Source organism: Natator depressus, chromosome 8, assembly GCF_965152275.1.
Source record: "Natator depressus isolate rNatDep1 chromosome 8, rNatDep2.hap1, whole genome shotgun sequence".
Classification (NCBI taxonomy): Eukaryota; Metazoa; Chordata; order Testudines; family Cheloniidae; genus Natator; species Natator depressus.
This window is the reverse complement of record NC_134241.1, coordinates 56361278-56387228: the sequence shown is the minus strand read 5'-3', so window position 1 is coordinate 56387228 and position 25951 is coordinate 56361278. Positions and strand designations below refer to the sequence as shown.

General features: G+C 41.6%; 1 protein-coding gene across 2 annotated transcripts in view; it reads right to left on the bottom strand.

The window, feature by feature from the left end:
• The window catches only part of PLA2G4A (phospholipase A2 group IVA), a 200405-nt gene that overhangs the window by 44695 nt on the left and 129759 nt on the right, over positions 1 to 25951 (bottom strand). For both annotated transcript variants that reach the window (XM_074961148.1, XM_074961147.1), the window contains exons 5-8: positions 15228 to 15341; positions 12066 to 12103; positions 8743 to 8884; positions 1407 to 1543 (exon numbers count right to left, since the gene is read on the bottom strand). In XM_074961148.1, coding sequence (XP_074817249.1) covers positions 1407 to 1543; positions 8743 to 8884; positions 12066 to 12103; positions 15228 to 15341 — 431 coding nt within the window. The remainder of the gene's footprint in view (positions 1 to 1406; positions 1544 to 8742; positions 8885 to 12065; positions 12104 to 15227; positions 15342 to 25951) is intronic.

Genomic DNA, 25951 nt, shown 5'->3' with positions numbered 1-25951 from the left:
AGCCATAAAAATGTTGGCATACTGTGGGGCCATGCGGGTACCCATAGCAGTGCCGCTGATCTGAAGGTATACATCGTACCATCACAGGGCCTAACAACATCAGCCACACTATCAGAGGCTCGTTCACCTGCACATCCACCAATGTGATATATGCCATCATGTGCCAGCAATGCCCCTCTGCCATGTACATTGGTCAAACTGGACAGTCTCTACGTAAAAGAATAAATGGACACAAATCAGATGTTAAGAATTATAACATTCATAAACCAGTCGGAGAACACTTCAATCTCTCTGGTCATGCAATCACAGACATGAGGGTCGCTATCTTAAAGCAAAAAAACTTCAAATCCAGACTCCAGCGAGAAACTGCTGAATTGAAATTCATTTGCAAATTGGATACTATTAATTTGGGCTTGAATAGAGACTGGGAGTGGCTAAGTCATTATGCAAGGTAGCCTATCTCCCCTTGTTTTTTTCCTACAAACCCCCCCCCCCCCAAGACTTTCTGGTTAAACTTGGATTATTGCTGTGCACATTGTAAGATGAGCTATTGCCAGCAGGAGAGTGAGTTTGTGTGTGTGGTTTTTGGAGGGGTGTGTGTGTGGGGGGGGGTGGTGGTGAGAAAACCTGGATTAGTGCTGGAAATGACCCACCTTGATTATCATGCGCATTATAAAGAGAGGTTTCAAAGAGGGATGGGCTATTACCAGCAGGAGAGTGAGTTTGTATGTGTGTCTGTGTGGGGGGGGGGGGAAGGGTGAGAAAACCTGGATTTGTGCTGGAAATGGCCCTCCTTGATGATCACTTTAGATAAACTGTTACCAGCAGGACAGTGGGGTGGGAGGAAGTTTTGTTTCATGGTCTCTGTGTGTATATAATGTCTTCTGCAGTTTCCACGATATGCTATGCATCCGATGAAGTGAGCTGTAGCTCACGAAAGCTCATGCTCAAATAAACTGGTTAGTCTCTAAGGTGCCACAAGTACTCCTTTTCTTTTTTCTTTTTACGAATACAGACTAACACGGCTGTCACAAGGGTACGGTGATGCCAAACTGTATAACCTCTCCTACCTACAAGGTGCCCACCAGCATGAAAAGTGAGGACATTGGTTGTATAGTGACATGGCTATTGGAGATGGGAACTGTGTTAATTCAGATCCTCACTGATCAAGCTCCTATGCAACCCTCTTGGAGTTGACGTTGCCTACATCCTGGCAGGTACTCCAAAATACTAGCAACCAAAGATCAACTCTATTGCCACTCTACTGCACTGGATGGAGAATGCCTTTCCCCTGGTGATTGTACCCTACATCATAAAATACATTCTCCCAGTTATCAGTGGAAAGTTTCCACTGCACCAAAACAAAGCGGGGGGGGGGGTCACGAGGGAGGGTGCAGAAAGCTTACCATGTAGATCCTGATAGACCAGCAATATATGTTGTACAGTCTAAAATTCCTGATTCGTAGAGCGCTTTCATAACTCCAGAAAACCCCACCATGGCCCGAAATCCACCACCTGAACCCAATACCGCTATCACTGGTACCTAGAAAAATGAAAAAGACAGCACACAATACAGTTGGCTTCTAGGATGTATTTTAAAGAGCTAAATACATTTTGTGTCCACCAATCAGTAGCCAAAGACATCAGACTTGTGCAATTAATAGTCACCATTCAACAGTCCCCACAGCAGAGACTCAAACCTGAATCCTTATCTTTAGGCTGCAGATCTAACAGGAGAACCAAAAAGATTCTTCTTAGCATTAGAACTGTTCTTTTTAAAATGTATATTGTAGAAGAGTGGCAAATAGTCCAGTAAAAATCTGTGAAACGAGACCTTAAAAACAAAGGCTATGAAAGATGCCACGGCACTATTCATGAGTAATGAATCTCCTGCCCAAACTTACCCTCCCTACCCATGATATGCGGTGCAGTGTGTGTAATTTGATTGCTTCGATCCTCCCAAAGATAGCTGTATTTCAGTGGTGCTGCATTATTTTTTATTGTATTACTCTAGCACCAAGGAACTCTAATCATGGACCAAGACCCCATTGTGCTAGCCGATGTATAAACATAGAACAAAACAAAGGCCCTGCTTTTGAATCCCCAAGGGAAAAAGGCACTACAGAAATGTAATATCTTGTGACTGTAAAGGAGTCCTCCTTGATCCACAGATCACCAACACAATACACCAGATTCTGATCTCAGTTCCCACTGTGGCAAATCTGGGATACTTCCACTGGCTTCAGTGGAGTTACCCTAGATTCACACTGGTGAACATGAGATCAGAATGTGGCTGAATAGCTCACGTGAGCTCAGCGAGAACATTATGATTCTGTGTCAATGAAGCTGCTGTTTCTATATACCATGCTGCTTAGTACTCTCCCTGAAAAAGAACGAGTACAATTTATTTGAAGAAGTCTGTATTCGTAGCCAGCTTTCTAAACAGTTAATTATAAATTTCTCTACACTATCCTGCTCCCCTCAACACCACTCCACCAACAGCCCAGTATATAAAGAAAAGACAAGACGTTACGCCTAATGATCTAAAACTAATAAATCCACAGAAATCTTTTTTAAAAGGAAACACATCTAAATAACGTCTCAGTGAAGGAACCAAAGACAGTGAAATTTCAGCTCTACAGCCTTTATCAGAGAGACTTGGCTCTCTCTTTGGAGAGTGTATTAATCATTTCACTTACTGACAGCTACTGGAGTGGATGCTCATCCACACGTAGGTTTTGGGCACCCATGATTATTCTTTAGGCGGTCTTTAAGTTGGCCCTTATTGCACATCCTTATTTATAATTTAATGATCTAACACACCTTTAAAGGGGTCATACTGTTGACAAACTTAGTTTGTGCTGAAAAAATTTCAGGCCTTTATTATCAAGTTTTACTTCAGTTCAAGTGTGAATAGATATGAGATATTTCAGTCAAATAGGAAGGGGAGATGGATGGAAATCCTAACACAGCCATAACTAAAGCTCCACTACCATGAAAACAAAATGCCATGCAGAATGACTTTAAAGAGTCCGATTCCACACCTTATACACACCCCAAACTCCCACTAACTCTAGGAAGACTTTGGACCCAAAGGATCTAGAGGTTCTGATGTATCTATTATCCTAGTCTTGTGCCATACCCCTGCCACAGAAAAACAAGTTAGACAAAATCATTTCCAACAAAAAATTGAAAACAGATTTCTCTCACAAGGTTGAGTACCCAACATTTACAACAATTGTGTATCTGTTTCATGTCATTTATTTGTCCAATCCATTCTAAATAGTAGGCTGTGTACATTGTTTATAAGCAGCTGTGGAATTCAATGAAGACCACCAATTATAACAATTCATAATTGCTTAGCTAACTCCCTAACTATTCTCTTCCACAACAATAAAGGGAATGTTTTCAAAGACACAAATGGCAGATAGGCACCCATCTCCCATTGACTTTCATTGTGCTTTGTGCCTTCACGTGCTCCTCCTCAATCTTTTATGGACTCAAAGTAGTTAGGAATTAGGGAGGAGGGAAACTATTAAATAACCAGAGTCCATTCCCTCCATTAACACCGGTTACTGTCCTCATCTTGAGAATTTAACTGATGCTATTGTTGACTATAGGACAAATGCCAAGTTATACATTTCCAAGGTGGAGCTGTATACGGATATACAAAATACAGAAAATGCTATTGGATGGCCAAAGCGAATGCACATCAGAAACAAGGGAGAGGAAAGAAATCCTCAAACCAGTGAAGAAAAAAGGAAAGGGTGATGGAATTTCACTAACAGGGTGAAATCCTTGCTTCATTGAAGTCAATGGCAAACCTCCCATTGATTTAAGTGAGGCCACAATTTCATCTCTCTCTTTTTCTTAGTCTGCAAATCCCAGGAAAGTCAGTTTGGCCCATAGAGTGGTAAATTAATCCCACTATCTAATCTCTGGTCTAATCCCTCTAATAGTTATCTCAGTCCCAGTCCATTTCATTAGCTGTGGGAATAAAACAGCAGGTAACCAAAATCACTCATCAATTTATACATCTCACTGATGACACTTCTTATACCCATGACAGAAAAGTGCTGTACATTATCTGCAGTATGATTTCAACATGCCAGCCAACATGCCAATCATAGTTTACTTAAGCAATATTAAATCAACAAGGGCAAGGTTGTGCAATTATTACTCACAGGGACTAGTGCCCTTCTCTTCATTTAAATGGCACCATTTGCACAGTAAAGTACTGCAAGTAAGGGTGGAAGGATCTTGCTCTACTGCATTTTATAACAGCGTGTGATTCTTTTGATGAAAGCAAAAAATTGTTTTAATTTCATAGAATATCAAGTTCGGAAGGGACCTCAGGAGGTCATCTAGTCCAACCCCCTGCTCAAAGCAGGACCAATCCCCAATTTTCGCCCCAGATCCCTAAATAGCCCCCTCAAGGACTGAACTCACAACCTTGGGTTTAGCAGGCCAATGCTCAAAACGCTGAGCTATCCCTTCCCCCCAATTTGGATTTTATTAATTTCAGTGTTTGCTTCCTGTACCTGCACTGAGACATTTTCATATTTACAGTGGTTGGGAAGATTTTAAGGATGCAGGGGAAACAAATGTTATAGTTTACTTATTTATAGTTTACGTGGGAATTTTAACACACGCTGCAAATTTTAAGTCAACATTGAAATAAATCAGCAATGAACCCCACTTTTGCTTCTTAGATCTAAAACACGTAGCCAGTGGAAATGGCTGCACTCAACAATTGCAAAACTTTGGATGTCATATTTGACCTTCCGCTCTATACAAAAGATTGGATTTTAATTCAGTAAAAGAGGATTAACTGATTAGTGTTTGTACAGCACTTTTCAGATGTAAAGTACCATATAAGTTCTAGGTATTAATAATTCCAACCACAGGTATTTACTGGCATTATCATTCTTTGTCATTCTGTACAAGGGATAGTTTTCTGTCAAAGAACAACAAAACTAAAGTGAAGAATTAGGACATGCCTGTTTTACTAAACCAACACCCCACTGATAGAGAGGTAGCTTTGAACAGTAGAGCTATATTAGTAATATTAGTCAGCACTTACAGTGTGCTTTAAACTTTGAAAGCTCTTTACAAACATTAGCTAATTAATCTATAAAGGCAAATCTCAACAGGCTGAGCAGAGGGGAGTTCCAGGTGCAAGCCCAGAAGAGGAAAAGTATTTAAGGATACTTGCAAGCCATCACTGGTCAGCAAGTCTATTAACCACTGTAATGGCGGGAGCAGGAGAGAAAGGCTCAATCCCCTTCAGGAAACAGCAAACTCCAAAAGGCTGCTCTTTGAAGTGTTCAACAAAGAAAAGAATGATCATCATTTACATTCCCTCTGTATTTAAATCCACAGCCACCATGGGAATCACAGAATTCATGATATAGTGCTTGTGGGAAGTGACCTATTGCTGCATGCAGAAAACTCCCACTAATTTTAATAGTTTATACCCCCAATGTATCAAACAGAGTATAGAGCTCAGAGTAATGCCCGATTGTGGTACCTCTTCCCTTGTGGGGAACTGGTTTTGAAGGGATTCTTCTTATCTAAAACTACCCTCCCTCCTATTTTGGCTAGTTACTTGATGTAATTAAAGACCATGTCAGTGGCAGAGAAAAATAATCATTGCCACAGGAGAGAGGACTCCTGCTGCTGCATAAATGCCTATTGCCTGTACAATCACCTCTTCATTTCCAGCAACACAAATCTAGAGCTGAGCTATAGCATGGGTCTGTGTAGAAAGGAAGTGGCTAAGAAAGATAGCACGTCCCACCCACACCCCTATTAACCACTTTGCCCACTTTGAAAAATAACTGGGTGGCCTGGGGCCGTGCAAAGTAGTAAGTGTTGCTATGAGAGGAGCAGCTCGGCTCCATGTATTTGGTTTCAGTTCACTCAACTGGTGTAACATATGTGTCGAGTGCAGGCTTGCATACTAGTACTATAGACATAGTAGAGGACAAGTCTATTGCCAGCCTTTCTCTACCCCCAGCTCCTCAAAACCAGAAAAGGGAGAGAGGAAGACAAGAGACTTTCTCGCTCCTCAAGGGAAGGTGAAATGCAATTCTAAATATGTAACTTCCCTGCTTGCAAGGCTTTGCTACAACTGCTTTTGTGCAATGCAATTTTCATAAAGGCTTAAATGGAAATGTGCAAGGAACATACACTGTGAAAAGCAGACATGTCCAAGTTACAAGTTTTCACCTAGATCACTGGGACCTGAGGGAAGAGAAACAGAGAAGAAGATGCAGGACTTGGGGGTGGAGGGAAAAAAGCCTCTGCAATATGGTGGAGAGCAAAGGGACAGCAGCAATTGGGAAACAAGCTTGCCAGCAATCAGAGAATACAGAACAGCCAATCAAAACTGTCCCTATTCCCCTATCTGTCGGATGATAGTTGCAATGTTTTCTGGGAACTGTACACAAAGCTGACCAAACACCAGAATTTGTGTGCCACTGGAAATGGTGAGATTTCACATTTTTGCTTCATCCAGATTTGAGATGAGAAGTCAAAATCTTGGAATTTTCCATAAAACTAAATATTCCAAAATATTTTGTTTTGAATGTTTCTTTTTGATAAGGTTGAAACATTTGGTTCCAACTTTATCATTTTGTCTTTTATATTATATTCTAATATAACAGTCAAAACAATATGATAAAGTTGAAACAAAATGTTCTGACCTTATTGAAATGAAACATTTGGATAATTCCCCATCAAAAATGTTGATGAAATGAATACAGTCCCATGAAATGATTCAAGTTTGTTCAATGAGCATTTTCCAACAGCATTCTCTTTTTCACCAGCTCTAATTGCACTTGTATAGTACCTTTCACTCAGCGATCCAAAGCCTTTTACAATCAATCAATTAAGCCTAGGCACAGGTGACATGTCCACTTAAAAATAGATTAAGAGAGTAAGTGACTCATGCAGGAGGTCATATCAGAAAGGAGAACTACATCCAAGAGTCCCAACTCACAGTTTTATGCTCCAATCCCTAGACCACACTGCCTCCATCAAACTACAGTAAGGCTATGTCCATTTGCAAACATCCAAAGGGCTGTGGTATAGTTTTGTTCTGGAATAGTCCAATCCAGCTCCTATTTAAGTCAATGAGAGTCTTTCTTTGATTTCAACAAAGATCAGTTTGGGTAATCAGTTACCTTGATACAAACCTGAGTTTTATAAAACTCGCAGATTTAAAACAATCCCTGCAAAAGTCTATCACATTCTGCTAATGCTAAAAGAAAAAGACAGCTCCCTAACCTAAACCCATACAAACATGTGCTGTAAGGACAGTCTTCATTTCAGTGTTATCAGCCTGCCAATGTGCAGAGACCAAATAATTGTCACTGTGTTTAACTGGTGGTAACAAAAAATGATCCTTAGACACTAATGGCCAGATTCACAAAGGAATTTAGGCCCCTAAAAATGCAGATAGGTGCCTGGTGTGATTTACACATATGGCTAAACAGGTTAGGTGCCTAATTCCCACTGAAAGCCATTGGAGTTAGGCCTTAGCCCATTGAGACAGTTTTGTAAAGCTCACTATGTGCAATCTGTATCTTTAGACACCTAAATATTTTATAAATCTGACCCTAATGACTTGGTTTTCAGAAGTGCTGAGCACCCATAACAATGGGTCTTGCAGGTGCTTATCTCCTCTGAAAAAATCAGAGTGCAAAGACCCAATCCTGCAAGAGTACTCAGCAGAGTGCAAGCACCTTGTAGGAGATGCCCAGCACTTTGCAGTATAAAGCCCTAAGTGTCAGAACCAGGATGTGAGCAGTCTAATGGTTAGAGCAAGGGATAGGAGTCAAGCCAAGGGTCAGAGCTGGGGTCAGAAGCCACCAACCCAGGGGTTCTCAAACTGGGGGTTGGGACCCCTCATGGGGTCGTGAGGTTACTACATGGGGGGTTGCGAGCTGTCAGCCTCCACCCCAAGCCCCACTTTGCATCCAGCACTTATAATGGTGTTAAATATATTAAAAAGTGTTTTTAATTTATAAGGGGGGGTCACACTCAGAGGCTTGTTATTTGAAAGGGGTCACCAGTACAAAAGTTTGAGAATCACTGCACTAACCAGAGCCAAGGCTCAGAGCCAGCATCAGGAGTCAGGCAAGGGAGCAGAGCTGGGGCAGACTGGAGGAGGAGCAATGCTGAACTGGCTAACCCAGGCTCAGCTGAGAGGGAACTCAACCTCATGGTTCCTGACACTAAAGATACAATAATAGCAATAGAGAAGGAGCTGATGGATCTCTGATCTAACATAAGTAGACTTTCTTTTAGGTGTTTTGTTAAGGATTCAGAAAGAAAAGAACTGAAAACTATGTTACAGGCTGTTTAATGGAAGTGTCAATAAAGATTAAAAGCCAAGGTTTTGATCCTGAAATGTGCTCCATCCAGGTAGATCCCTGTGCCATGACTAGAGCGCTACTGACTTCAATGGAGCTCCATGAGCATGAAACTCATTGCAGGATAAGCCTAAAGATTTAACTTACAACTTCGAGAGATGGCAAAATCAGCCTCATCCCATATCATGAATGTGCTGAGACTAAAAGATGTTTATTTGTACTTATACTAAACTTTGAATTGTACCCTTCATCCTATTCTTTATTTTCATGTCCTTCAGAAAGACAGGAATAGGGTTCCAAAGGTAATACTGTACTGATCTGGCTGCTCAGGTTGTAATTATTCACAGAAGCATTTCAAACCCACATCACGGGAAGTGGCCAAGTTCTTGCTGTTTTCTGCTCCCAGGAGGGTTTTCATTTTCTGCATGATATTTTCCCTCCGCTGCTGTCGAAATGTCTTCTCCTGATCGCACAGAGCCATGCTGAACCGGAGGTCAGTTGAAGAGCTGTTTTGCAAAACAGACAGACTGTGAACCCCAAAACTGATAAACAAAATTTCACTTATGATCCCATAGACTTTAATGGGAACAGGAGCTATTGGTTTACGTTATAAAAGCAATAAAATACAAAGTGCTAGATACATTGCATAATCGTACATTCCATTAAGCCATTCTAAGGGGAAAGAATGGTCACAGTGTCTCTTTAGCAAATATGAACCTCCCAGTATTTAACTCATTTTATCTGGCAGGACTACAGTTCATACACTAGTGAACACATGAAAGAGAAGACATAAAATATTCAGCTGCTAGTAATGTATTCTGTGGTCTTTTTTTAAAAAAAAGTGAAGTTAGCACTGATAAAAAAGTGCTAGATTCACAGCCCAGGAACTTGAATTCTCTGCTTATCCACAGATCAAAGACAGTCTGAACAACTGCAACGAATGCTTCTTTGCATAACCTCACTAGCACACATTAATGTTGACTTAGAGGTGCTGTGTCAAGTGGTGAGATGATAATTCAATCTCCATGGACACTCAGTCCTTGGCCTCTCCCCTGAGATTGTCACTGAGTGACAAATGTGGTAGCAAACTCAGCAGGACTTGCACCAGTGTAGTTTAGGCCAGAAGTGGATCCCCAATGTATCCAGCAGGGCCTAATTTTTGTATTGGGATTTTCTTGGGATTCCACAAACTGGGCTCCTACTTTCCAGTGCACATAGTGTAGGCAGGGTAAGAAGTTTCATCTGCCATTTGACTAGGGATGGTTAAGACTCACTGATCTTGTACACCACTCAGAGGGTGTGATCCCCAATACTCCCTCTGTACTTTTTATTGCATGTCTGTTTTATCAATACACATTATTAGAAAGGTTCCAATCCACCAGGGACTTTATCATGTCCTTAACTTTGACTCTGTGAGTAGTGCCACTGAATTCGATGAGGCCACTCATTGAAAGTTAAGCACATACTTCAGTGTTTTGGTGCATCAGGGCTATAGGCTGTATGTTGGAAAAGGGGGTTTGGTGGGGGGGAGGAGGGGGACCTGGCAAAAATCTTTGCTCACATATACCTCACTGAAAGTGAGCCATTATGAAAGATGAGCTAAACAACTCTTTGGGGTATTTTGACAACTCAGTTACTAGACAGCACCATCCAGGGTTCCTTTTTGACAAACATACAGACCTGTGAACATGTAACATCTTATGTAAAGTGGTAATATACATCAAAAGACAGTAAATCAAACTATTATGCAGTCAGATGAACAGAATGAGTAAAGAAGAAAAAAGATTGCCTAGAAGCAAGGCACCACCAAAATGCACATAATGGTATAATTCAGAGAGCAGTGACTGCTGTACTGTACAGCACAACTGAAAGGAATTCCAGATTTCTGAGTTTCATCAGTTAAATTAAACAGCATATTTCATATGTGTTCGATGAAAATTACAGACATGAAAAATACAGCAACCAGACTGGCTAATCACAATGCCCTGGCCTTGGATTTAGGAATACAGTGGACTGAATGTTGCTGTCTTTTACATCTCTGCAGTCTCTCTACAACCAGTGGGGTTTCCAGAGTGTAGCTGGGAGCATAATTTGGCCCCTTGTGCCATGTTGTTACGATATCCTAATATATTCTATAATTGCAACACAACATGGCTATGAGGCTTGTATTGAGTTAACATCATAAGCATGAATTAATCACACCCTGTTGTGTCTACATGTATAAGCCATAGGAGTTTTAGGGGTGGCCTAGTGGACCACACACAGATGTCCATCTGTTGGCATAAAGAATAAGATGAAACAAACCCTGGGGGCTGTTTCCCGCCATAAGGAGTTATATTTAATATAGTGATGGTGCATGAAATCACTACTATAGTTACAGAAGAAAATTAGTCAATTTTTAAGTTCTCTGTTTTCATTTGCTCATAAATTTTAGATTGAAAATTTTGGTGCCTGACCTATTCCTCAAGATATGTTGTTTCTCTGAAGAGAGGCGAAACCACACATGATAAAAATTAGTCATATCACTTAATTCACCGGTGGATGGTGTTCAGGTACTACAGTGACGAGGATGGCATAAGAATTTAAATAGATTAGGATTAAATAGAATTCCCTCCTCTCCCAAATATATTTATTTCACTAATCACTTCAGACATTCTTGAGAAATGAGAAGTGAATTTGGGGCAGGAACCATCTTTCTGTTCTGCGTTGGTACAGTACCTACACAATAGGGCCCTGGACCATGATTAGGGCTCCTAGGTGCTACAGTCATACAAATAATTTTTCCTCACTTTCAAAAAATATTATGACCACATTTTTCTTCATAGGGATCATTCAAAAAATAGTTGATCTATAAAACCAGGTCTGTAAATAGCCTTCATTGAAGAATTATTTCTTACTTTGTTATGTGTGGAGATGAGGAATGGATTTAAAATAAAGATTTTGAGATGAAAATGTGAAGGTGCGCATGAGAGCATTTCATTATTTGCTTACCCTGAAAAGACTTATGCATGTGCTTAACTTTGCACATGAGGCTAAATCCTGGCACCAGTGAAGTCAATGACAGCCTTGCCATTCACTTCAGTGGGGCCATAGTTTTATTGATAGTGCACAGTTCCATTAAAGTCAGTTTCAATTACTTCAACAGGAATATCCTCCATGTGCAAAGTTAAGTATAAGCATAAGTCTTTGCAGGATTAAAATCTTAAAGATTGATCTGATGAGCATGCATCTGCAGCTAGTTAGCTAAAAGTTGAGATTAGATTGGAAAATTGCTGTGGAAGAGTGGGACATGACTGCAATAAGGATAACTACTGAGGCTGGCTGCCTACTGAGCTTCTAAAGTTCTGCATAGGAGAGGACCATTGGAAAGGAGAACACATAGTGGAGGCCCTGGAACAAGGATCTTACCAACTACAGCCTTGCTCCTGCAAACACTTAAACAAGTGCATAATTTTACTCACATGAATGGTCCCATTTAAGTCAACAGCAGACTTACTTTGTGGGCATAACCTTCACTTTTGAATTGTCCTGAGTTTTCAGTGCTTGATATTTCAACCTTAATACTAGTTAATTTTGCATTTCATTTTATATACTTTGGAAAAAAAATTACAATGAATAGAAAACATATAAATAGGCTGCTCATACAGTCATTCTCTACACATTTGTTTGGTTAAGTGAGATACTTACCAGACTTCAAGAAACAATTCCAAAGTCATTTCTGTGACCTAAACAAGAAACATTTCAAGCTGATTATATCATTTATAGATGAAAGAAAACACATGCACTTTGAATATACACTCATCCTCCTCCTTATAAGTTATACATTCACTTTAAAAAGAGGAAACAATTGACCAGATATGTAAATGGGTTTCCTTAGGAAGAATGACTATTTGGAAGAGTGAACAGAGAGTGCTTTCGAAGGGAGTCACACAGTACAGAGACTACAGTTCTCAGTTAACACAGAGAGTATGTGGTGTTAAATCTTGACTCGAATTAGTCAAGTCCCATTAGCATTGTCTTCCCCCATACATTGCTTTGTGAGTGAGTGTCACCCTTGACCAGGATGTAATTTTAGTTCAAGCTCCACATTTCTAAAAACCTTGGCCTCTGCTGCCAATAGCAGTACTATCTGTTATTTGCTCCACATGCCGCACCAGTAGGTACTACATCTCTGATCTGGATTTGAAGCAATGACACACAGGTAAATGATTGTACTGTATGGTCTGAGACACGAAGTCTGCCGTCACAAGCAAATATGTTTACAGTGTAATTTAAAAGATAAAATGTCCAAGCCTGCAGCCCTTGCACATGCAATTAAAATTATCATTATTATTATACAAACTTTTAATTAACTTCTTTAGGCACGCATAAAGGCTAAAAGATAAAAGAAGAATTTATCACAGCTGACTGAGCGTTAAAGAGAAAGAAAAAGATGTTTTCTGCCTATTTTGAATAAACAGTCCAACAGAAACTCACTATGTATTCAAAGCTAGAAGGACCGATACAAATATTCTTTAATCAAACAGTATTTGTGGTGGCATTTGAAAGCAAATAGTTGAAAAAATGTCAGTGCCTGATCCTTAAGGGATAGATCATATCTGTTAGGCATGGCTCAGTGTAAGAAGCAGCTCGAACCAGGCAAGCACTAGGATCAATTCTACCTCCCTGAACTCTATGATGCATAAGGGAAATATGTCTGCTATTACACTCTTTTATGAGTAACAAACTCTCCCACATAGCACCTGCCCCTAGAAGGTGGAGTACCAGTAAGGCCTTTAGAAGGCCAAAATGAAAACATGCAGTGATGCACTGGCTTTAAGAATGTACACGCTGAATATTAAATAGACTCCAGAAGTGAAATGCCAGAGTCAACAGCACTCCATTCTCTATGACAAAATACAAATATTAGGCACAGATGGTGTATATTAGCTGTGCATGTTGAGTTCAACCTGATTTGGAATTCCTCCCCGTTCTCTCATAAGTAGAGCTGGGTAAAAAATTTCTCATGAATACTTTATTCAATAAAAAATGCAGTCCTGGTTGACCCAAAACAATCTGTGAAGTTGACACAAAATTGCCAGAGGAGGAGGAGGAAGTCCTGCTGCCACCACCACTGTCCTCCCTGCTAGAATGTGGAAGACTGCTGTGGAACAGACCTAAAACTGATCTTTTCGATTGATTCAAATTTTTGAAACATTTAAGATTTGGTTTGACCCGAACTGATTTTTTTTTCTGTTTTTCAGAACCACCATTGGACTTGAAAAATCAGTTATTTGAACAGCTCTACTCGTAAGGCTCATCATAGTTTGATTTCTTTAAACAAGCCTTTTCCCTACTCATTGTCTAATGTAAAGGAAAGTTAGTGAACTAAATGACTCCATCCATAGAAAAAAGGTATTTGCAATTTGACAACTTAACATTAACACACAATATATAAAGCATATTGTTCGCAATTAATTACAGATACATCAACCCCTTTTCCTCTACCTCTCCTTTTTACTAACTAAATGATGATTCAAGTCTTATTTCTGTAACATGGAAGACCAAGACACCAATACAGAAGAGTCAACCAAAAAGTGAAAAAGATCAGGAATTAACCAGAGCATTCATAAGACACAAGTAAGCGTGTCAGGTAAGCAATAACTTCCGAAAGAGATGGTGTTAGAATTACATCAACTCTCAGGCTGCAGTAAATTACACTTTATATACATTTCTTAATTGATTTACCAAAAAGGCCTTAACCAATTATTTGCTTTAACCAAACAGGCTTTAGTAGTGATACCACATGCCCTAAAGTTTGTAGGAAGGGCCACTGATTAAAATTTACGATTATATACATTATGGAGTGAAACTGAAACACATACATTGTACAGAATGTAAATACTTTTAACATCTAAAGAAAAACTTCAGCTACAAACTCTCTTTCAGCTATCTCTTTTTTTAAGGATTTATAGTATAGACTCAGATTGCTGCTAAATTAACTCAATTAGTTTTGTATAAAGGCTCAGACAGAATAATTCAGTTGTGACTTGCCTTAATTTTACAGAAGTCACATAAGCACATCATTATATGTTAACCAAGCCTGTGTTACTGCGAGTCATTTACTAGCAGTGCTATGTAGAATAGTTAAATAATCTCTGTTAGTGCTCCTGGAGCCACACAGAGCAGTAGTAGAAGGTAACTTGCATTACAGCATTTGTATTGCTCCTCAGGCCAATAAAGTCCTATTGAATTGAATTGAGCAGAGGCTTGCTCCACTGAGATGTATCTTGAAGTTACTGCATCACACAGAGTCCTCTTGGAAGGGATACTAATGTATTATGTTTTAAAAATAACTATTGAATGTTGATGTTTTTCCCACTCTTCTCCCATACAGAAATATATAATGTGTATACTATTGAGATGAGGATGCTGGGGATGAGGGTGATCTTGGGACTTCCATATATCTCAGAGCAGGAGCTCCCTGCCAGTATCAAAGGAAGGACAAACCATCTCCTCATCTTCCAACAGTGCAATTGGGAGGCAACTCTGAGTTGAAATCAGCATCAGTGAGGAGAAAGTGAGATCCTTTTGGAAAAGCTGTCAGGGCATGATAGTACATACATGGATAGCATGTAATCTACTACAGAAGCAATAGCTTCTATGGGATCTAGAAACAAGCAAAACTCCCAGGCTGCTACCCAACCAGAATACTGTGTAGCTAAAGATAAGAAACCTGAAAAAAGACTTACATGGTGTGCTCTGACTTGCCAAATACCAGATTTCAAGTCAGCTGCTACTGCATTAACATTCATAGTCATGGTTGAGACTTTAGCAAAACAGGCCAAACTATCGAGATTTGCAACTTACTTCATTAAAAGTAAATGGAACTTCTTTCTTCTCCCCCAGTTTCAGAGAGGATATAAGAAATGTTGATGTGCCAAGAGTCTCATCCATGACATAGTTGGCATCCATTAATGTGATCTACAAAAGATATAAAAAGAGAGATTTAAAAACAAAAATATAGACTATAGATAGGAACATGTCTAAGCCATTCACTCTGTACTCAATGACCAGACACAAGCAACAACATTCCTTTGGCACTTAATAGGTTTGTTTATGACTTAGTAGACGCTTTTGAGGGTTTGCACTGCACAGATATGAACACTTACGTAGCATCATTCACACTATCACAGTGCTTTACAAACTTATCAGATCTACCCCATCCTTGACAGGGGATGTTTAGAAGGCCAAAAGTATAACTGGGTTCCCCTTGCCATTTGGGATAACATTTTATAGGTGGTGAAACTGATAATGTACACAATTTAAAAGCTATATGCCAAAGATCATACAGCAAGTCAGTGGCAGCAGTGGGAGCAGAACTCGAAGTACCTTAACTCAAATTATAAGAAGATAAGAACAGCCATAGTGGGTCAGACCAATGGTCCATCTAGCCCAGTATCCTGTCTTCTCACAAAGACCAATGTCAGACACTTCAGAGGGAATGACTAAAACATGGTAATTATCGATTGATCCATCCCCGGTCATCCAGTCCCAGCATCTAGCCATCAGAGGACACCCAGTTCATGGGGTTGCATCCCTGACTATTAATCATTAATAGACCTATCGTCCATGAACTTACATAATTCTTTTTTTGAACCCAGTTATACTTTTGGCCTTCAAAACATCCCCTGGCAACGAGATCCACAGGTTGACTGTGTGTTGTATGAAGAAGTACTTTCTTTTGTTTGTATTAAACTTGCTGACTGTTAATTTCCTTGGGTGACCTCTAGTTCTTGTGTTATGTGAAGGGGTAAACAACACTTCCTTAATCACATTCTCCACGCCATTCATGATTTTATAGACCTCTATCATATCCCCCCTCAGTTGTCTCTTTTCCATGCTGAACAGTCCCAGTCTTTTTAATCTCTCCACATATGGAAGCTGTGCCATACCCCTAATCATTCTTGTTGCCCTTCTCTGTACCTTTTCCAATTCTAATATATCTTTCTTGAGATGGAATGACCAGAACTGCATGCAATATTCAAAGTATGGGAGTACCATGGCTTTCTATAGAGGCATTATAATATTGTCTGTCTTATTATCTATCCCTTTCCTAATGGTGCTGAACATTCTGTTAGCCTTGTTGACTGCCACTGCATAGTGAGTGGATGTTTCCAGGGAACTATCTACAGTGACCCCAAGATCTCTTTCTTGAGTGGTAACAGGTAATTTAGACCTCATCATTTTGGAGGTATAATTGGGATTATGTTTTCCAATATGCATTACTTTGCATTTATCAGCATTGAATATCATCTCCTATTTTGTCGCCCAGTCATCTGGTTTTGTGAGATCCGTTTGCAATGCTTTGCAGTCTGCTTTGGATTTAACTATCTTGAGTAATTTTGTATCATCTGCAAAACTGTGTCATCTCAGTGTTTATGCCTTTTTACAGATCATTTATGAATGTTGAACAACACAAGTCCCAGTACAGATCTGTGGGGGACCCCATTATTTACTTCTCTCCACTGAAAACTGACCATTTATTCCTGCCCTTTGTTTCCTGTCTCAATCAGTTACTGAACATGAGAGGACTTTCCCTAATTCCTCCGAACCCACGACTGCTTATTTTGTTTAAGATCCATGGCCAATCAGAGGAGAGGCCAGGAGGGCCATTTGGCCTGGGCCTCAAGCTCAAAAGGGGTCTCAAATTTAGACCCTTGTTAATTTTTTGGCATTTGATAAGTTTCGCAACTTGTTTTTATGCACATCCATATCGCACCAAAATGTGACACACTCTCTCAGCTTAGAGCTGCAAATTTAAGCAAATAAGAGATGTGATTTGGTAAAAGACATATTTTTTTTGCTAACTGATATAGATTTTGTCATATTAAAGAGTTAAAAATGTTCATAAATATTAATAAAAATATATCAGTTCTGATGCCACAAGATTAGACCATGATGAACATGTCCTCTCAGATCAGCTGATTATATAAACAAACCACTACTAGTGGCTGGTGCTGGATCAATTGCATGTTGAAAGGTAGAGAATTGTTACATTTTAGTGTCTTTATCATTTTACTTCTAGTTGATTAAGGAATTATTTATGTGTGAGAATTCCTCATTATTATCTTTCATTTTGTGTTCTTAATTAGTATTCCTTCATTTTAAGTCTTTTCAGCATTTGTGTACCATTCAGCATTTGTGTACATGTTTACAGTAGAAGATTTCAAGTGTAGATAAGCTACTTATTTACAGCAGAATATTTCAAGTGTGGATAGGCTACATATTGACCAGTTAGATCACTACGAAGAGGAGATTTGAAAGTGGTGCAAACAAGAGACAGCAAAAACAACTGAGTGAAGCAGCAGCAACTAAGAGGTCAAAGCCAATAACTTCATTTCTCAAACCACTGGAAAACACACCTTACCCAACAAACAATGCTGCAGATAATGAAAACTCCGCAACTGCAACAGGTGATATTTCAATGCCAATACCTGAACATGAGGACAGTAGTCAAGAAGGAGATGTGCCAACAGGAACAGATGCAGGAGAAGATCCTGTGTACGATCAAGAAACTCAACAGCAACAGGAAGATGTAGATCTTACGCAGCAAGAGCAATTCATGAGTATTACAGGTTTGACTGTGACTGACATTGGAATTACTGACAAGAGCAATGCTGCCCAAATGCATTCTTTTCTTCAAATTAGTTGTTTTCAAATTCCAAGTAACATTCCACTAGATGCTGATAATCATGCTTTCCCTACTCGTCTATTGACAAAAACATTTCGAAATGGTGAGACCTGCACAAGAGACTGGTTATGCTGGAGTATGGAAAAACAATCTCTGTACTGTGCACCCTGCTTCCTTTTGAACAAAAGTGCTTCAAATGCATCAGTTCTCTCTGGTCAATCAGGATGGAGCATCAACAGAGGCTGGAGGAAATTGAAAGACCGAATACCATCACATGAGAGTTCAACATCACACAAAGAAAACTATGGGCATGGCTACACTTGCAGATGTAGAGCACTTTGAGTTAAACCTGCCTTCGGAGAGCGCAGCAGGGAAAGCGCTGCAGTCTGTCCACACTGACAGGAACAAGCGCACTGGCGTGGCCACATTTGCGCACTCGTAGCAGCATTGGGAGCAGTGCATTATGGACAGCTATCCCACAGAGCCCCTCTTCCCATTCTGGTGCTATGGCTTATGGGAAGGGGGCGGGGGTTGCAGGGCATTCTGGGTCCTGTCCCAATGCCCCGTGATGCATCAGTTCACATCCCAGCAATCCCTGTGCTTCCGTCCACATTTGGAGCCATCTTTCAACGTTTTTTGTACTGCACGCTCTGTCTTCCCTTTCGGTCTGCGGGAATGGAGCCCGAACTACTGAGGATTATGCTGATGAGTCTCGCCAGCACATCACATTTGGCAGTCGAGTTACTCCTTATGATCCAAAGTGACAGTGAGGGCTCCGATGATGATATCAACTCAAGTAATGCATATGACACGAGTTTGCTTGTGGCATTCATGGACATGCTCACCACCATGGAACACCGCTTTTGGGCTCATGAAACAAGCACTGAGTGGAGGGATCATATCGTCATGAAAGTCTGGGATGACGAGCAGTGGTTGTAGAACTTTCGAATGAGAAAAGCCACTTTCATGGGACTGTGTGAGGAGCTCGCCCCCACCCTGTGGCGCAAGGACACGAGATTGAGAGCTGCCCTGATGGTGGAGAGGCAGGTGGCTATTGCAATCTGGAAGCTGGCAACTCCAGACAGCTACCGATCGGTCGCTAACCAGTTTGGAGTGGGGAAGTCGACCATTGGAATCGTGTTGATGCAAGTGTGCAGGGCCATTAATCACATCCTGCTCAGAAGAACCGTGACTCTGGGTAACGTGCATGACATTGTGGATGGCTTTGCACAAATGGGTTTCCCTAACGGTGGAGGGGTGATAGATGGCACACATAGTCCAATTCTGGCACCAGCCCACCTAACCTCCGAGTACGTTAATTGGAAGGGGTATTTCTCGATGGTTCTCCAGGTGCTTGTGGATCACCGTGGGCGTTTCATTGACATTAACGCAGGCTGGCCCAGAAAGGTGCATGACACATGCATCTTTTGGAACACTGACCTGTTCAGGAAACTGCAAGCCAGGACTTTTTTCCCAGATCAAAAGAGCACCGTAGGGGAAGTCAAAATGCCCATTGTGATTCTTGGAGACCCCACTTACCCTTTAATACCGTGGCTCATGAAACCCTGCACAGGGAGCCTTGACAGCAGCAAGGAGCAGTTCAACAACGGGCTGAGCTGGTGCAGAATGACTATGGAGTGTGCTTTTGGCTGTTTAAAAGGCCGCTGGTGCTCTCTGTATGGGAAGCTGGACCTGGTCGATGACAGCATCCCCGTGGTTACATCTACGTGCTGTACCCTCCATAACATTTGTGAAGGGAAGGGGAAAGATTCACTCAGTCATGGAACTCGGAGGTTCAACACCTGGAGGCTGAATCTGAACAGCCAGAGAGCAGGGCTATTAAAGGGGCCCAGCGCAGGGCTGCAAGGATTAGGGATGCCTTGAGGGAGCAATCTGAGGCTGAAAGTAATGTCTGGTGCCCTGCACGGGAGTGAAGTGCAATGGTTCCAATGTTTATAGGAAACTGTGTTTGCTATGCTGACTTGCAGTGCCTGTTGCTTTCCTGGGCTAAGGTATCTTTTACTTTATGCAATAATAAAGAATGTTTTCAAAGCCAAAAATCCATTTATTGAAAAGAAAATTCATTTACTGAAAAGAAACCCAACTGCTTGGGAAACAGAAAGGGCAAGTGGGTGGGGTGGGGAATGGTACAATCACAGATTTGCATATGCCCTGTTATCATACTCAGCCTTCTTGTCTGGAGTGCTGTGCAATGAGTGCTGCACTTCAGGATGGCTATACTGCATGGTGATGAGGGTTGAGTGCAGAGGGTAAGGGTCATAGTTTTCAGGGCTGGGTGGTGAAGCTACGGGTGTTGGAGGCAACTGGTGGCGGTAAGAACCCGGAAGTTGGGGAAAGTGGGTTGGAGGGACATGGGGGCACTAGGGAAAGAGTTTTGGGACAAGGGCTGTGGGTTGGGGGGCGGGGGCGGTAGTGCTCCGCCTGCATGGCTACGAGCGCTTGGATTGAGTCCGCTTGGCACTCCATTATGCTTATCTACCGATCTGTGCTTTGCTGCCGGAGCACCGCGCTTTTCTGCTGGCGCTCCTCATTCTGCTGGCGGATCCTCCTTTCACTGTCCCGCCACTCCTGCACTTTTCGATTTTCATTACTTGAATGCTGCATTACTTCATGCAACATGTCTTCCTTGCCTCTACATGGCCTCTTTCTGATTCTTTGGAGTCTTTCGGCCGGTGATAACACGGACGGCTGAGATCTCAAGGTTGCATCTGTAAAGGCAAAATGCAACACTTAACAGAGGCACCATTGTTCACACCAGACAGAGCAATGATTCCCCCATACTTAAGGGAAAGCACAGTCTACACAATAGCATAATTTGCCCATCCCAAAGCGAGCGCACATAATCCATGGGAGCCCCAAAATGGTGAGTAAGCACAGGGTCAAGCGTGACTGATTGTTTCACGGCTGTACGGTCATCTGGGTTTCTGTGCCTTGGGAAGAGCCAACAGCAGCGGGGGTCCCTATACCGAACACTGTCCCCACATTTTCCACAGGAGTTCATCCTGGAAGATATCTCGCTGCTGAGGGTGACCTGGGAAGCAAGGTTGGGTCTTCTACTGCAATGAGGATTCCGCCCTGGCCCATATGCAGCTTGCCTGTGTGCAGCAATGGTCCCCCCGTCCCTCACAGCACAGTGGCACGGACAAGTTAGCCTTACTGGGACAAGGAACACAGTGGCTCTTCTGAGAAACCTACACAAGTGCATTGCCCAAGTTCTGGATGAGACCTTTGAAGAGATCACTGAGGCCAATTACTGCGATATGAGAGCATATCAATGCCCTATTCCGCATCTAGGTTTGCATGCAGCCCTAACTGTCCTCACCCCAAGAGCCCGTACCGAATAACTTCCTTCCCAAAATAGAAGCCGCTTACCGGGAACCTCCTCTGGTGTTTGTCCTTCCCCAAGCACCGGCCGCCGCAACTAGCTACCTTCCTCCTGGCTTGAGAACAGCTCCTGGCTGCATGCATCTAGGGATTCCAGGGTGTCTTCCTCCACCTCAGCACCCTCGCTCCCGCTTTGCTGCTTCTCCTCCTCCTGCCTTGTTGAACTGGGCTCTGAAGTGTCCGTGGTAGTACTCAGAGTGGACGTGGGGTCGCCCCCAAGTATCGCATCCAGCTCTTTCTAGAAATGGCAGGTCACAGGGGCAGCACCAGAGCACCTATTTGCCTCGCAGGCTTTGCGGTAAGCATTCTGCAACTCCTCCACTTTAACCCTGCACTGCAGTGCATCCCGGTCATGGCCCCTTTTCATCATGTCCCTTGATATCTGCCTGAAGTATCATAATTCGTATGGCTGGAGCGCAGCTGGGACTGGACAGCTTCCTCCCCACAAACACTGATGAGGTCCACACTGCCATTGCTCCACACTGGGGATCACCTGGAGTGTGGAGGCATGGTCATCTGGAAAGATTCGCTGAGAGCACTCCACGCCTGGCTGAGCAAACAGGAAGGGGATTTTCAAAATTCCCAGAGAATTTAAAGGGCGAGTCAGACGGTTGGTCACCTGAGGGCAGGGCAGTAGAGTTCAAAATGATGACCAGAGTGGCTAGAACAGGCACTGTGGGACACTTCTGGAGGCTGATCAGAGTGCATTAATAGACCAGGGTGTCCACACTGGCTCTGCAGCACTCCAACCGGGGCTCAGCAAGTGTTATGCTTCTTGTGGAGGTGGACTGCCAGGAGCGCTCCAGCCGCGGAGTCCAGGTGCTCTACGTGCCTTGCCAGTGTGGATGCGTCATGAGTTAGGGCACACAGGCCTGCTTTAATGCGCTCTAACTCGCAAGTGTAGCCAAGCCCATAGATGCATGGAAATCAGCCAGTAGGGAAGCATCAGCTGAAAGTTCAGTTGAGAATTTAGTCTTGACTGAACTCTCTACAGAAACTAATAACTGGAAAAAACTTCTTGAGTGCATCCTGAATGTCATCCTTTTTCTTTCTAAGCAGGATTGGCTTTCTTTGGTTACAGTCAAGATATTGGTGATCGTGCAAATGGAAACTTTCTAGGCACAGTTGAGCTCCTCAGCAAATATGACCCACTTCTATCAGAGCATGTTAAAAGTGTTCGAGAATTGCAAGAGAGTCAAAAGTGCATGCAAGTCCATCATCTCTCCACACGCATACAAAACGAGTTTATTGAGCTATGTGGGTCATTCGTACAAACAAAAATTCTTGATGAGATTCAAAATGCCAGGTATTTTTCAATCACTGTTGTTGCCACTCCTTATTGTTCTCACAAGGAACAGACTACTATGGTTATTCGATATATTAAGATTGTAGACAGCTCAAAATTTTCAATTGAAGAAAGGTTTATCTTGTTTGATAATTTCACAAGAAAAACTGGAAAAGAAATTGCTGCTGAAGTACTAGCAATTCTAGAAGGTTTTAAGTTAGATTTTCAAGCCTGCATTGGTCAAGCCTATGACAATGGATCTAATATGGCTGGGAAATACAAAGGTGCACAAGCAGTTCTGCTTGAGTATAATTCAAACTGTATTTTCTCCAGCTGTGGAAACACACACTAAACCTTGTAGGTGTTGACTGTGCTGAATCATGCAAGGAGGCAATTACTTACTTTGGAACTATTCAGCAAATGTACAATCTCTTCAGTAGCTGTCAAGGTTCCTCCCCCACTCTAGGGTACAGATGTGGGGACCTGCATGAAAAACCTCCTAAGCTTATCTTTACCAGCTTAGGTCAAAACTTCCCCAAGGTACAAAATATTCCACCCTTTGTCCTTGGATTGGCCGCTACCACCACCAAACAAATACTGGTTACTGGGGAAGAGCTGTTTGGACACATCTTTCCCCCCAAAATACTTCCCAAAACCTTGCACCCCACTTTCTGGACAAGGTTTGGTAAAAAGCCTCACCAATTTGCCTAGGTGACTACAGACCCAGACCCTTGGATCTTAAGAACAATGAACAATCCTCCCAACACTTGCACCCCCCCTTTTCAGGGAAATGTTGGATAAAAAGCCTCACCAATTTGCATAGGTGACCACAGACCCAAACCCTTGGATCTGAGAACAATGAAAAAAGCATTCAGTTTTCTTACAAGAAGACTTTTAATAGAAATAGAAGTAAATAGAAATAAAGAAATCCCCCCTGTAAAATCAGGATGGTAGATACCTTACAGGGTAATTAGATTCAAAACACAGAGAACCCCTCTAGGCAAAACCTTAAGTTACAAAAAAGATACACAGACAGAAATAGTTATTCTATTCAGCACAATTCTTTTCTCAGCCATTTAAAGAAATCATAATCTAACATGTACCTAGCTAGATTACTTACTAAAAGTTCTAAGACTCCATTCCTGGTCTATCCCCGGCAAAGACAGAATATAGACAGACTCACAGACCCTTTGTTTCTCTCCCTCCTCCCAGCTTTTGAAAGTATCTTGTCTCCTCATTGGTCATTTTGGTCAGGTGCCAGTGAGGTTACCTTTAGCTTCTTAACCCTTTACAGGTGAGAGGATTTTTTTTCTCTGGCCAGGAGGGATTTTAAAGGGGTTTACCCTTCCCTTTATATTTATGACAGTAGCAGTCCACAAAGGTGGGAAATTCTAAAGCAGTATCTTCGTATTTCACTGCATGGGATGTCCAAAACTATATGGTCTGCACGGATTGATCGTATTCAATCCGTATTCAATCAGTTGCGCAGCATTTGAATTCAGTGAGAAAGGTTTTAAATGAGCTTGAATCTCTCAATCTCACTGCACAGGCTTGAACTGAACTTCAGTCTATTCAGAAGCACATGTCCAAATTTGAATGCATTCTGATGTCATCTTTGTAGATGAAGCTACTTACAATGATTTACCAAACTAATCTGGTAATTGAAGCACACAACGCTACACTTGATGTTGAGAGGGATAACATTGAAAGTCTTATCAATTACATCCAACAGATTTGTGAACAATGGGATGCGATCCTGACTGAGTCCAAATTAGTAACACAGAATATTGGCATTTCATCTGAGTTCTCCACCAATCGCAACTTACCTACTGAATCCAATGCTGAGCAGCTTTATAGGCTCAATGTCTTCCTTGTCATCACTGACTCTATTCAATCAGGTCTTACACGTCGATTTGAGTCTCTGCAACTAATTTGTACCTTTTTGGGGTTTCTTTGGCAGTTCAACAGACTGAGTAATGAAGATCTACTTTCTGCAGCTGAACAATTTCAGCAACAGTACAAGAAAGAAATCTCAAAAGATCTCAGTGACGAGGTCATCTTCCTCAAACAAATATATTCCATGAACTTTGAATTGGATTGCAAGCCAAAGGAATTGCTTCAAGAAATACTCTAACTTGGACTCTCTTGGGTGTTTCCTAATATCACAATTGCATTGCGTATTTTTGTCAGTTTGCCTGCATCAGTGGCTTCAGGTGAATGTACCTTCAATGTGTTGAAGCAGGTAAAGAACAATCACCATTCAACTATGGGACAAGAGTGTTTGAATGGGCTCACCATGCTTAATATCAACTGTGACATTGCACGAAAGCTAGATTTTTTCCTCATTAATTAGTGCATTTGCACAGAAAAAGGCTAGAAAAGTATTTGTTAAATAAAAAAATATTGAAATTATGTCTTACTCTTTTTTTGGTGCATTAATTTGTTTTCATGTGTTGTCATTTTTAATTTTTATTATGGTTAGGGGCCTCAAAAGCTGGAAGTGGCCCAGGCGTCTCTGGACCTCTGAGAGGGCCTGTTAAGAGCCTTTGGTGAGGGACCTTTCTGAAAGTTCAAGTACATTATATCCACTGGATCACCCTTGTCCACGTTTGTTGACTCCCTCAAAGAATTCTAATAGATTGGTGAGGCATGACTTCCCTTTACAAAAGTCATGTTGATTCCTCCCCAACAAATCATGTTCCTCTGTCTCTGATAATTCTGCTCTTTACTATTGTTCCAGTCAATCTTCCTGGTACTGAAGTTAGGCTTACCAGCCTCTAATTGCCAGGATCACCTCTGGAGCCTTTTTAAAAATTGGCATTACATTAGCTATCCTCCAGTCATCTGGTACAGAGGCCGATTTAAACGATAGGTTATATACCACATATAGTAGTTCTGCAATTACACATCTGAGTTCCTTCAGAACTCTTGGGTGAATACCATCTGGTCCTCATTTCTTATTACAGTTAAATTTATCAATTTGTTCCAAAACCTCCTCTATCGGCACCTCAGTTTGGAACACTGCCTCAGCTTTGCACCTAAAAAGAATGACTTGTGTGTGGGAATCTTCCTCAATTCCTCTGCAGTGGAGACTGATGCAAAAAATTAATTTAGCTTCCCTGCAGCAGCCTAGTCTTCCTTGAGTGCTCCTTTAGCACCTCAATTGTCCAGTGGCCCCACTGATTGTTTGGCAGGCTTCCTGATTCTGAT